The sequence below is a fragment of the Myxocyprinus asiaticus genome, chromosome 44 (genome assembly GCF_019703515.2).
Source record: "Myxocyprinus asiaticus isolate MX2 ecotype Aquarium Trade chromosome 44, UBuf_Myxa_2, whole genome shotgun sequence".
Lineage (NCBI taxonomy): Eukaryota > Metazoa > Chordata > Actinopteri > Cypriniformes > Catostomidae > Myxocyprinus > Myxocyprinus asiaticus.
Window position 1 is genome coordinate 35,648,409 of NC_059387.1, and position 12,436 is coordinate 35,660,844.

General features: G+C 38.6%; 1 protein-coding gene across 10 annotated transcripts in view; it reads left to right on the forward strand.

The window, feature by feature from the left end:
* The window catches only part of LOC127434615 (receptor-type tyrosine-protein phosphatase mu-like), a 316,778-nt gene that overhangs the window by 78,456 nt on the left and 225,886 nt on the right, over nt 1–12,436 (forward strand). For all 10 annotated transcript variants that reach the window (XM_051687456.1, XM_051687457.1, XM_051687461.1 and 7 more), the window contains exon 2: nt 3,940–4,062. In XM_051687456.1, coding sequence (XP_051543416.1) covers nt 3,940–4,062 — 123 coding nt within the window. The remainder of the gene's footprint in view (nt 1–3,939; nt 4,063–12,436) is intronic.

Genomic DNA, 12,436 nt, shown 5'->3' on the forward strand with positions numbered 1-12,436 from the left:
CTAGACAGCGACACATACAGAGATCAAGGCAAATCCCTCAACCAAACACATCAGATTTCACTTACTGCCAGATGATACTGATATTTGTTTAGGAAATGTAGTTGATCATGTGAATCGTGGCGTATCCTTTTCACTTCAGGGAGCTGAAAATGCTGTCAGAATAAAAGAGAAGACATGAGAGACGTGCTGTACCTCCTGTTGTCGTATTCTTGTAGGCGATGACAGTTTCCTGCCCATTACGAGCACTTGAATTACCGAACACCTTCAAATCCTGACAAGGTGTCAAAGCCTGAGGTGCCCTGAAATAAATGTACTCCTTATATTCATGGAATTATTGAATCACACTTATTCGAAGCAGGATTCATCGCTCCTAGGTGTATGCATTGCATGGATGCAAAAAAGGGATTTATCCTTGGAATTTTAGACAAATATCACAACACTGAAATGTGTTTCTGCCTTCCAGGATTGAATGTTGATATTGGCGCCTCAATTCCGCCATCCAATTTACAGAATGTCATGCTGAGGGAACAATATTTGAGCATCTCTCCTGGGTGTTGAAGTCAACAGTTTTGTATTCTATTTTACCGTTGTGTCCTGCACAACATGCTTACAAGATGAAAATAAGTGAGAATGCGTTGTATGAGTTATACTACGTTGTGTGAATGCGTTTGCATGCTGACAGGCCAATATGTGGTCATTGTTTTACATCTGTGCACTTTGCAACAGTGAATATGTGCCCGTTTGAAAACAGTGATATTGTTCTGATTGCTGTGAAGTCATTATTTGATTGGCATTGATTACGGTGGCGTGGGAACCTGCAGTGCAGGAATTATATTAATTAGCACGTATGCAGCTTTAATTTGTCTCTGTGACAGAGTCCATAAAAGTCTCAATCTGCTTGAATATTCTCACTCTTTATTTCACTTTTGTAATAGTGATCAACTGAAATGCGTTTTTCAATGGCTAATTTTGACAGAGTGGCTGAATACTGATAAACACTGTATATGGGTGTTTCTTCAACATCGGCTCTTTTAGCACTGTGGACTTCTAGAAACAAACTAGTTGATTTAATGTGTCTTCTAGCAATGTCCAACAGTGTGTGTTCATGCATCACAAGAGATTTATGTCATTCAAGTCATGAAAATTCATTTCCAGCACATCTCAAATTCTGTATTGTGTTTAATAGAATTCTGTTCTGGAAATTACATTTTAATGGTTTTCAAATTAAATATCTGACTCCTTTGTCTTGCTAAGGCTAATTTCTGAGATAACAATTTATATATCCATAATACACACAATTATATGATATTTTCACACTTTCTGGCACAATTACAGCTTTCTGCTTACAATAATCTGCTCACAACTGATGCTTTGTCTTTATTTCATCTCAAGCATGCTCTTCACGGACACTTTTGTCCAGTTGGTTAGCAAGTACACTAACTTTACACTAAACACTAACCCTAACACTAAACTAATTATTATGGGCAAAATTGTTTGGTGTGGTGGAAATGACGCCACAACTTTGGGACAATGGCAATTTTTTGAAAAATCAATAGAAAACGTTTTCAATAAATATTGAAATGGTTTTAGTTTATTTCACTCTTTGTTTAGATGATCATAGTTTTAAACGTAACAATTTTTATTTAATATTGAAATAGGGATGCACCTGGATCGGTATCAGCTCTGATACTGAGGTTTTAGAAATATCGTGTGTTGGTCCGACGAGCCCGATCCAAATCCAATACTGTGTGTTAGTCATGGTCATCAATGTCAAGCTCAAAAAATGACATAAAAGAACCATTCAAGTAGTCCATATGAGTTGTGCATTTATTGAAAGCCACTTGCGTTAGTGAATGGCACGGCTCTGTTGACACACATACATGGCAGGTGCAGGTTGGTGATGCGCTTACTGCAATTTTCAGCTCTCAGAGCAGTGCACAATATGTGAGCGCTCCACACGGACAACATCTCAGATGTACAGTTGAAGTCAGAAGTTTACATACACTTAATTTACCTGTGGAAGTATTTTAAGGCCTACCTTCAAACTCAGTGCCTCTTTGCTTGACATCATTGGAAAATCTAAAGAAATAAGACAAGACCTCAGAAAAAAATTTGTGGACCTCCACAAGTCTGGTTCATCCTTGGGAGCAATTTCCAAACGCCTGAAGTTACCACTTTCATCTGTACAAACAATAGTACGCAAGTATGAACAACATGGGGCCACACAGCCATCACACCGCACAGGAAAGACATGCATTCTGTCTCCAAGAGATGAGCGTAGCTTGGTGCGAAAAGTGCAAATCAATCCCAGAACAACAGCAAAAGACCTTGTGAAGATGCTGGAGGAAACAGGTAGACGAGTATCTATATCCACAGTAAAACGATTCCTATATCGACATAACCTGAAAGGCCGCTCAGCAAGGAAGAAGCCACTGCTCCAAAACCGCCATAAAAAAGCCAGACTACAGTTTGCAAGTGCACATGGGGACAAAAGATGAAATGTCCTCTGGTCTGAAGAAACAAATATTTAACTGTTTGGCCATAATGACCATCGTTATGTTTGGAGGAAAAAGGGTGAGGTTTGCAAGCCGAAGAACACCATCCCAACCGTGAAGCATGGGGGTGGCAGCATCATGTTGTGGGGGTGATTTGCTGCAGGAGGGACTAGTGCACATCACAAAATAGATGACATCATGAGGAAGGAAAATGATGTGGATATAGTAAAGCAACATCTCAAGACATCAGACAGGAAGTTAAAGCTCGGTCAGAAATGGATCTTCCAAATGGACAATGACCCCAAGAATACCTCCAAAGTTGTGGCAAAATGGCTTAAGGACAACAAAGTCAAGGTATTGGAGTGGCCATCACAAAGCCCTGACCTCAATCTGATAGAGAATTTGTTGGCAGAACTGAAAAAGCGTGTGCGAGCTACAAACCTACAAACCTGATTCAGTTACACCAGTTCTGTCTGGAGGAATGGGACAAAATTCCAGCAACTTATTGTGAGAAGCTTGTGGAAGGCTAACCAAAACGTTTGACCCAAGTTAAACAATTTAAAGGCAATACTACCAAATACTAACAAAGTGTATGTAAACTTCTGACCCTCTGGGAATGTGATGAAAAAAATAAAAGCTGAAATAAATCATTCTCTCTACTATTATTTCACATTCTTAAAATAAAGTAGTGATCCTAACTGACCTAAGACAGGGAATGTTTTCTACAATTAAATCAGGATTTGTCAAAAACTGAGTTTAAATGTATTTGGCTAACTTCTGACTTCAACTGTAGATGCTCAATAATTCTGTTTGCTTTTACCATGCATCGAGAATGGCAAAGGTGGAGCATTATACCAGAATCTAAATAAGAAGCAAATTAAACTACTGTGAACTAGCCTACAAACAGACACTTACAGGACTTCCTGGAGTGTTCCGACTGTCAAAATAAAAGCCAGAGGGTTTTAAAGTGAAAGTGCACGACTGAAATATATTAATATTGTATTATACAATTCTAAAAGTCTATAATAATAATAATAATAATAATAATAATAATAATAATAAAAGTTTCAAAGTCAGTTTTAATGCATCTTCATATAACAAAAAACAAACAAACCAACATTTGTTTTAATAAAAACATCTGGGACATGAAATTGTCCAAAGTTGAAGAAACACCCAAATGCTCAATTTAACAATGGCATAATTGTGTAAAATAAATATATTTAGTTGATTTACAATATTTACTCAAAATGTAAAAAATATTCAGAAAGATTTTGTTTACTATCTTTTGGCAAGGTTGTTGGTAGGCTGACAGGTACTGATACAGATAATCTCAAAATGACCAAATATTGGTTAATTTATAATACAATATGAAAAATCAGTCACAAGTATATAATGCTGTTTTGAGGTTGTAAACAAGCACTGATCTCTCTTCTCCTCTCTGTAGATGACTGTCTCTCGGAAAAGTCGTATACGGAGTGCGGCTACAGTCAAGGCAAAGATGACGACTTTGACTGGGTGCAGATGAACACCAATCAGAAACCGTCATCAGACCTCTCGGTACCATCAGGTTAGTCGAGTCTATGGCTCAGAATACGCTAATGTGAAACTCAAGATTGCTTGTTTATATGCAAAACCTCTACAGGAGAAATATTGGAGCATTGCAGCTGCACTCGCTGCTCAACAACCCCATAAAAGACCTTCAAACCATCGGCTGATCTTGAGTCAGGTTTATGATTGTGGTAAAGCTCATAGTGCTGGGTGTAGTGTTGTCAAAAGTACCGGTACTTTGTTAGCAAGTCGATACTAAAATAAAAAAGATGTAACGATACCAATGTTTCTGCAGTACCGGTAGTATTGAGCACCAGCGCGCAATATGACTGACATACGACTGATTAAAAATACTCATTGTGCGTGTGTGCTATGCTACTTCTTACACTGGACAATTAATCAAATTAAAATCATGACATGCTAAAGGCTTCAATCTTACTGTGGAAGAGCTGCGCACTTTGAATGAATGTATAAATCCGACTGCACATCCATATTGAGAATCATTCACGACATGTTGTATGAGATGACAGAGCAGAGCACTAATCTACTGTGAACCACGCAGCACATGTAAAATATATATTTATATAATCAAATCTCAACTTTATTTATAAAGGATTTAAAACAACCCAAGTGCTCACAGTAATACAATTGAAAACATAACATTTAAAAATGACCACATGCACAAACATCAGTAATATGAAACACAAAATTTAACATGAAATTAAATTAAACTCTAAAACATGGAGTTCTGGAAAATAGTAATAATAATTATAACTAAAAGGAAAACATGATTTGGTAAATAATAAAACAGATTTCAGTAGGGCGCTACTTAAAAACTCTTAAGCAATGCATCCTTGATTGAGGAACACTTGAAGAAAACATGCATTTATTTTAATTTATTATTTGCATTGAAATGTAACTTTTTAATTAGGCTAAAGGAGTGTGTTCAATAGCACATTGTCATATTAGCATATTTTTGCTGTGGTACCAAAATTGGTATCCAGAACCGTGAAATTTCACTGGTACCTGTTTTGATTACTGAATTTTGGTACCGTGACAACACTAGCTGGGTGTTATAATGAATGAGCTTATTCTAGATCATGATGACAGTGAAAACAGGCTACACTCCTCATGATGGATATAAAGGGACAGTTCCTATATCATTGTGTCTCTTTGATTCATTATTACAGTGAGTATTCAGGGCCACAGTCATTGCAGCGACTTTGATAAACGTTGTCATGTCAATGGCCAGACGGACCCCTGCTACGGCAGTTTAACATATTTTAATGGTAAGGTAAAATCGACGACTAGAACTGGAAACTCGAGTCTGAGACTTGTACGCAAGTCACATTTTATTAGCACAGAAGCTGACTTACGACTCGTTGTGAACTACACAGTCTTAAATATTTTCATTGATAATCGTGACACTTTTGAGATTCACTGGAGTCTTTTGGGAAATTTGTCGCTCTTTATTTCCTGTGGGAATGTGCGAGCTTTCACTCAGACGTTTCAGAGCTCTGCCTGATTTGCATATTTATAAGGTTTAGAGATACAAACATGCAACCTTTAAATTAAAAATAAAATGCTTGTTGATCTGTGGAAATTCTTCCATAAAGCATTATAGAAAACCGAAATGATTGATGTTTAAAGGGATAGTTCGCCCAAAAATGAAAAACCTGTTGTCATTTACATACAAGCGGCCGAAAATTAGCTGTTATTTGGTGTTTTTTTTTTTTATTTGTTTATTTTCTATTTCGGAATGCCAAATTCCCACTACTTAAGTCCTCGTGGTGGCACGGTTACTCGCCTCAATCCGGGTGGTGGAGGACAAGTCTCAGTTGCCTCCTCTTCTGAGACCGTCAATCTGCGCATCTTATCACGTGACTCGTTGTGCATGACACCGCGGAGACTCACAGCATGTGGAGGCTCATGCTACTCTTCGTGATCCACGCACAATTTACCACACGCCCCATTGAGAACGAGAACCACTAATCGCGACCACGAGGAGGTTACCTCAGCACGCTCTGGATTCAAACTCACGACTCCAGGGGTGATAGTCAGCGTCAATACTCGCTGAGATACCCAGGCTCCCTGTTATTTGGTATATTTACATTTTCTGCATTGGCCGATAAATTTTCCCGTTTGGCTGATTTGTTTTGTAAAACGCCTGCTCGCATATTAAGAAGCCTCTGAGACATGTAAACGACCAATCACAGTTCGTTTTGTTGTTACGTGTCATTGTGTTTCCACAAAATAGAGGCTCGGCGTCTACTGTCTTTTCTAATGATAAAAAAGCAAATAGCAATAACTTTTAACGTCTAAACAAAACAATGGAATGCCTTTCAAATATTTAATTAGCAAATCCATCGATTCTTTCTGTGGGACTTAAAAACGTGCAGTTTAATTCTAGTTTGAGTTGTGCACGACACATTATCACAGACTTGTGTGTGTATATATCTAATCTAGGGCTGGGCGATACATCGAATACTCACGATATAATCGTGACAATTTTGCTGATGATATAAAATTGAACAATATCGCAAATATTGTGATGATTTTAATGAGCCTTTAATTTGGCCATTAAGTTTCATAGAGTGCATCAGTAGACTCATTTCACGATCCTGCTATATAATTAATCAAAACAACATCAAATGTCGACATGATCATATGTGATTATTAAACTTCCAACGGCTGCGATTAAAGACCGATAAACATGGTCTATATGCGCTTCAGAATTAATTGACGATGCACTGATCTGTGTGCATATGCAGGGGCGGCGGCGGCTCGTGTTTTTAGCGCAGTTCACCTGCATTGTGAAGAACGGCAGGTTCAAGCATTCGTGCAACTCCAAACATCAGTAACCGCTATAAAGTTATTATACAAATCTACAAACGCAGAACAGTAAAGGAGAGTTTGACAGCGGTTCACAAGAAGTGAAACTCATAACTGTCAAACAAACATTGCACTTCCTGTTTCATAATAAAAGCCCCTGGTGAAGTTAATAGGACAGAAATATATTAATTTATCTTTTCCTGAACATAATAATAATTCAGTATTATATTATAATAATAAAATTGACGGGGTTCTACAGTAATAATTTAGTATGATGCAATATTCATCTGGTTTCCCAAAAATAAGTCGTTTTTGCACACCTTGTTCATTCATGAAGAAAAATGTTTTAGTAAAAATATATGAAGGTAAATACAATTTGTATTAAGCTTCCATGTATGATTGTATGTTAAATATACACATAAACGTGCAAATCAATAAAAATGATTATATTTTAATCTCCCTAATTATCGATATGTATATTGAATATCGTCAATTTGCTGAAAAATATCAAGATATAATTCAGCAAAGCCAAACCATTTTACACTCACTCGAGGATTACAGATTCAGACGTATGCTCAACAATTTCAGGAACTAGGGGTTTTGTAAGTTATAACTGTTATTAAGACAAGCATTATAGCGGTACGCTGTGTGTTTGCTTAAATGACTCCCATGCAAATGTGCCACGCTCTCCTTACGGCGGTAAACGAGGCTCTTTGTCACACCCTAATAAACTTTTCCATTAGAAGCAGCAGCAGTGACACTCGCTCTTAAATCTGATGCCTAACCACGCAGTGCCACGGCCGCCCGTCTCCACGGCAGGTACAGAATTAATTGCGAGGCTAATTTCACCTCGCCTCCACCGGCACGTAAGAACGCTTCTCAGAGAAATGACCTGACAGCGAGTCTTAAGAAGGAAGAGAGCTGTGTACTCCTGCAGCAAATTGATTTATGTTGACACATTGTGAGGTTGCTGAAGGTTCAATTGGGGCCGGAAGCAGGGCATGCAACCTACACGCATGGAGATTCTCCGAGCTTAAGTCACGTCTCCCGGAGAAACAGAGCGACTGCATTTGAATGTGAAATTGTTTTCTCTGTAGGGCCCTGCTGAGGGGACGCTGCATCTCACTGGTTGCCTGAATTGGGGGCAATTAGTCAAGCTGCTGCATATCGGTCTGTTTCCTGCGACTCGATAATGCTGCTGTCATTTACGTCTGCAGTGCAAAATATTTGTATTTTTATCTTGTTTTTCAGTAACAATATCTAGACATCCTTAAAGGTCTGTCCTTTAACCTTAAACTTGTAAACTTGTTTTTCCCTTTGAGTCAAGATAAAGTTTCTTTCCAAATTGACAAATCATTTTTTTTTTTGTTAGATTTCTCTGAAAACAAGACTTAATGTCTTATGTCGTTTTGCTTCTGAAGTAGGTCTGTCACGACTATGAAATTTGGCTGACGATTAAAGGAATATTCCGGGTTCAATACAAGTTAAGCTCATTCGACAGCATTTGTGGCATAATGTTGATTTCTACAAAAAAATTAATTTCGACTCGTCCCTCCTTTTCTAGAAAAAAAGCACAAATCTGTGTTCCAGTGAGACACTTACAACTGAAGTCAGTTTCATCATGTAAATACTTGAAATATCTTTTGGTCAACTTTAGTCTTGATCAACTTTACATTCATATTTACATTTACTTTGGAGATTCTGTGTAAAAAAACACTTACAAAAAAACATGCATTTGTTCATGCATTTCTATATTCACATAAAATTCCCTTATTTGGCTAGTAAAATGTGATTGGAGTTTGAAAACCACAATAATCAGAGTTATCTCAGATAATCACGGTAAGATCAACTAATCATAAACATGCAATTATGATGTATCGGCCGCCGATATTTATCAGCCAATTATTGACCAAATTAAACCCACCGGCAAATTGGTTTTAAGCATGAAAACGCAATATGAAAAATCAATAGTTCAGTTATAATTAATTAGACACATTTTGTAAAAACTCTGTGAATTCAAACGTACAATCCAGACATTATGATGTACAGAATGCCACAGAATGTAGAAGGGTTCTCACATTAATGAGGAAAAAATATTGTTACAGATGTTACAGTTGTGAAAGCAGCACTTACCTATAGGCTACATGATGAGGTAAAACCATCCAAAATGCTTTGAAATCAGCAAACTTTGACTTCTGAGACATTGGTATGTATCCATTAATGCTGCACAATTAATTGAGTTAAGGTTGAAATCGCAATCAGAGGCGCAAAAACTATATATGCAAGGTATGCAATGCATAGGGGCACCATGTAAAGGGGGGCGCCAACGGCTCACTAAAGGTGGTGCAAAGGTGGGCCTTCTCGACCCCTCCAACATACAATCCAAGCGCTCAGCACTTATAATTGTCCTCCTCGATCCCCCCCCATTATAAGCAGTCTCCTTGACCCCTCCAACATCACCCCCCCCCAATGTATATAATGGATGACCCCCCCCCCCTTGCTTGAGAGGTACATGGGGCACAACATTTACTTTTGCATACTCGCTCGGAAATGTGTAGTTGCGCCCCTGATCGCAATATGGTCTTGCACAATTACTAAAGCGTGAAAGGCTGCATTTAAAAATAGAATGCATTCAGCGCTTCAGTCAGCATTGTGGAAGCAAGCGGCGCCCTCTAGCGACCTGGATGTCAATATCTATTATCCATAACACCACGATACAACTTCATAGCCGGTTTTGTTCCTTTGGTTAAAATGTTTTGTATTTCCATGATGTCATTTATATTTCCACGGACATATGCATAACATGCATTTGTAATGTTCTATTATATACTGTACAAACATGTAAAATGTGAGTTCTGTTGTTTTGAACTGCAAAAACAGAAGTGCAAAAATGTTTTAGAAGTACAAAATAACCTTTTTAACTTCCATTTATCTTTCATTGTGGCTCACTTTAAAATTCAGGCATGTTGTGTTCAATGCAGATTATTTATTGTTAGAACAATAAAAAGCTTTTGTACCTCTTTGTATATTTTTAAAACATAATTTGTGAGCAAAACAGTGATCTGATGACAAAATAAGGCATGTGGTATCGGTGTCGGCCTCTAGGTTTTGTGTTAAAATCGGTATCGTCCAAAAATGTTGATATCGGTGCATTCCTACAATCTCAAGAAATGTATCTTTAAAAAAAAAATACTGAGTATGAAAAGGAATTTCTGCAGTGTGTGACTTTAAAACATCAAACCCGAGTTAAAAGCGTGATGTTTCCTTCATTCCAGCGGCCCAGTGACCGTGACCCTCCTCACAGGTGCTGCGGGCCGGCGCTGACCCAAACGCCACTACGCTACGCATTAATGAATACGTGAAGCTCATATAACCGTGAAAAGTCAGTCTGCAATAGTTCACCCTCCACAATATATGACAGCTCTTATCTATTTAATTCTATTTCACTTCCAGCGAGGTCAAGGCAGTGGCGATATATTGCTCTTTTTCATTTGGTTGGTGCCAGGCGCTTCTAGAACACGCAGCTGGTGAAAGCGGCAGAACCCTCGCGGGCGGCGACTGAACGCCCTGATACACACGCTTTCAATGAGAATAGATGACAGCAGGTATGACTCTCTGACCTGGAGGAGGCTGGGAATTCACTGCAGCTTTCTTGTGTTTCTCATTAGTGTCTTGATAATAGAATTGCCCCCTCGGCCACATTATGGATCACATGGTGGAACGAGTACAGCAGGACAGAAATGGGACAAACTGGACTTTTCTGCAAGTCCTGTTTTCTGTACAACTTATGAACTTTCCTAATGAAGCGTTAGTCAACCTAATCTTATCATCATTTTCTGACCCTCATGTTGTTCCAAACCTGCATGACAGAGATTCCTTTAAGTGGCACTTCAACACTTCTTAAGACATCTTAAGGGGATGTTTTTCCTCTCGGTTCACTTTCTCTGACTGGTGATTTTCCCGCTGTAGAAATGAATGTCTTCTTCTGATGAGGCCACTACTTACAGGCGATGAGATTATGTGGCACTGTTGGGATGTAGTTCATGTAGTTTGAGTAACAGGTGTCTCCATCAGCGCTCCATTTGAGACATGAAAGCATTCATTCCCTCACGGCTCTGATGACCGGTGTAGAGCTCGACTAGCACAAGTGCTGTTTCCTGTAACACGTGTGTTTCTCTTTCAATGCTGCCGGGTTTGTTGCCTCCATCTCATCATAAGATACTCGTACTAATAGATCCGTAAATCTACAGTGGTGTGTGCTGGTCTTATCTTTAATATTATCAGGAGGCTTTACTGACCTCAAAAGTCTGATGCAGTTTGACTCTTTAAGACCTATATACTGACTAGCTAAAACTAGTAAGCGTAACTAATTTTAAGTTTGCTGAACACGATTTAAAGAAATATATTGGGTTCAGTACAAGTTCAGCTCAATCGACAGCATGTGTGGCATAATGTTGATTACCACAAAAAGGAGGGACGAGTCGAAAATGATTTTTGTTGTAATCAATATTGTCACAGGTGCTGTTGATTGAGCTTAACTTGTATTGAACCCGGAATATTCCTTTAAAGATGATGCAGTTGTTCGGATGTTCAGATTTTAATGTTCAGAGACTACTTTTTAAGTTAACCATTCAACTTCAAGTTCTGTGGTGTTTTCAGACAAATTTAGTCTGTTTGTTTGAGCCTTGAAATGCCCTAGCAACCACCTGAATACCCTAGCAACCCTTTCTTAGAGGGTTACTGCAAAGAATATGTGTTTGGCCCAAGGTCAGAAATTAACAAGGAATCGGGGCAAAAATACCACAGAAATTGACAAAAATGCCCCCCAAATGAATTCTTCTGTTTTGTTTGTGTCATCTGATATATTTCATTTTAGGTCTGGCTAGTTGATGCTAATTAAATTTGATTGGGAATAACCTAACTACTCTGATTGTAAATGTATTTTATTGAACTGATTAAACATTTTTTACATGAAAGGATGGCACACAGTGTTTTTATATGGTTAGAAAAAAATATGCCTTTATAAAGGTAAAAATGCCCAATTCCCAATGCGCTCTAAATCCTCGTGGTGGCGTAGTGACTCACCATCAATCCGGGTGGTGGAGGATGAATCTCAGTTGCCTCCGCGTCTGAGACCGTCAATCCGTGCATCTTATCACGTGACTTGTTGAGCTCGTTACCGCGGAGACATACTTAACGCTATTCTCCGTGGCATCCACGCACAACTCACCACGCGCCCCATTGAGAGCAAGATCCACATTATAGCGACCACGAGGAGGTTACCCCATGTGACTCTACCTTCCCTAGCAACCGGGCCAATTTGGTTGCTTAGGAGACCTGGCTGGAGTCACTCAGCACACCCTGGATTCAAAGGGGTGATAGTCAGCATCAATACTCGCTAAGCTAACCAAGCCCCCTGAAAATCACATCCTTAATAAAAAAAAAGGTGATTTCTGACACTGGTTTTGATGTTATGCGAGTGAACAGTATCTACTGTAGTCTTGCACAAAGCAGCCTTTGTATTTCTTTCTGCCTGATTGCTATAAAAATAATAATTTTGT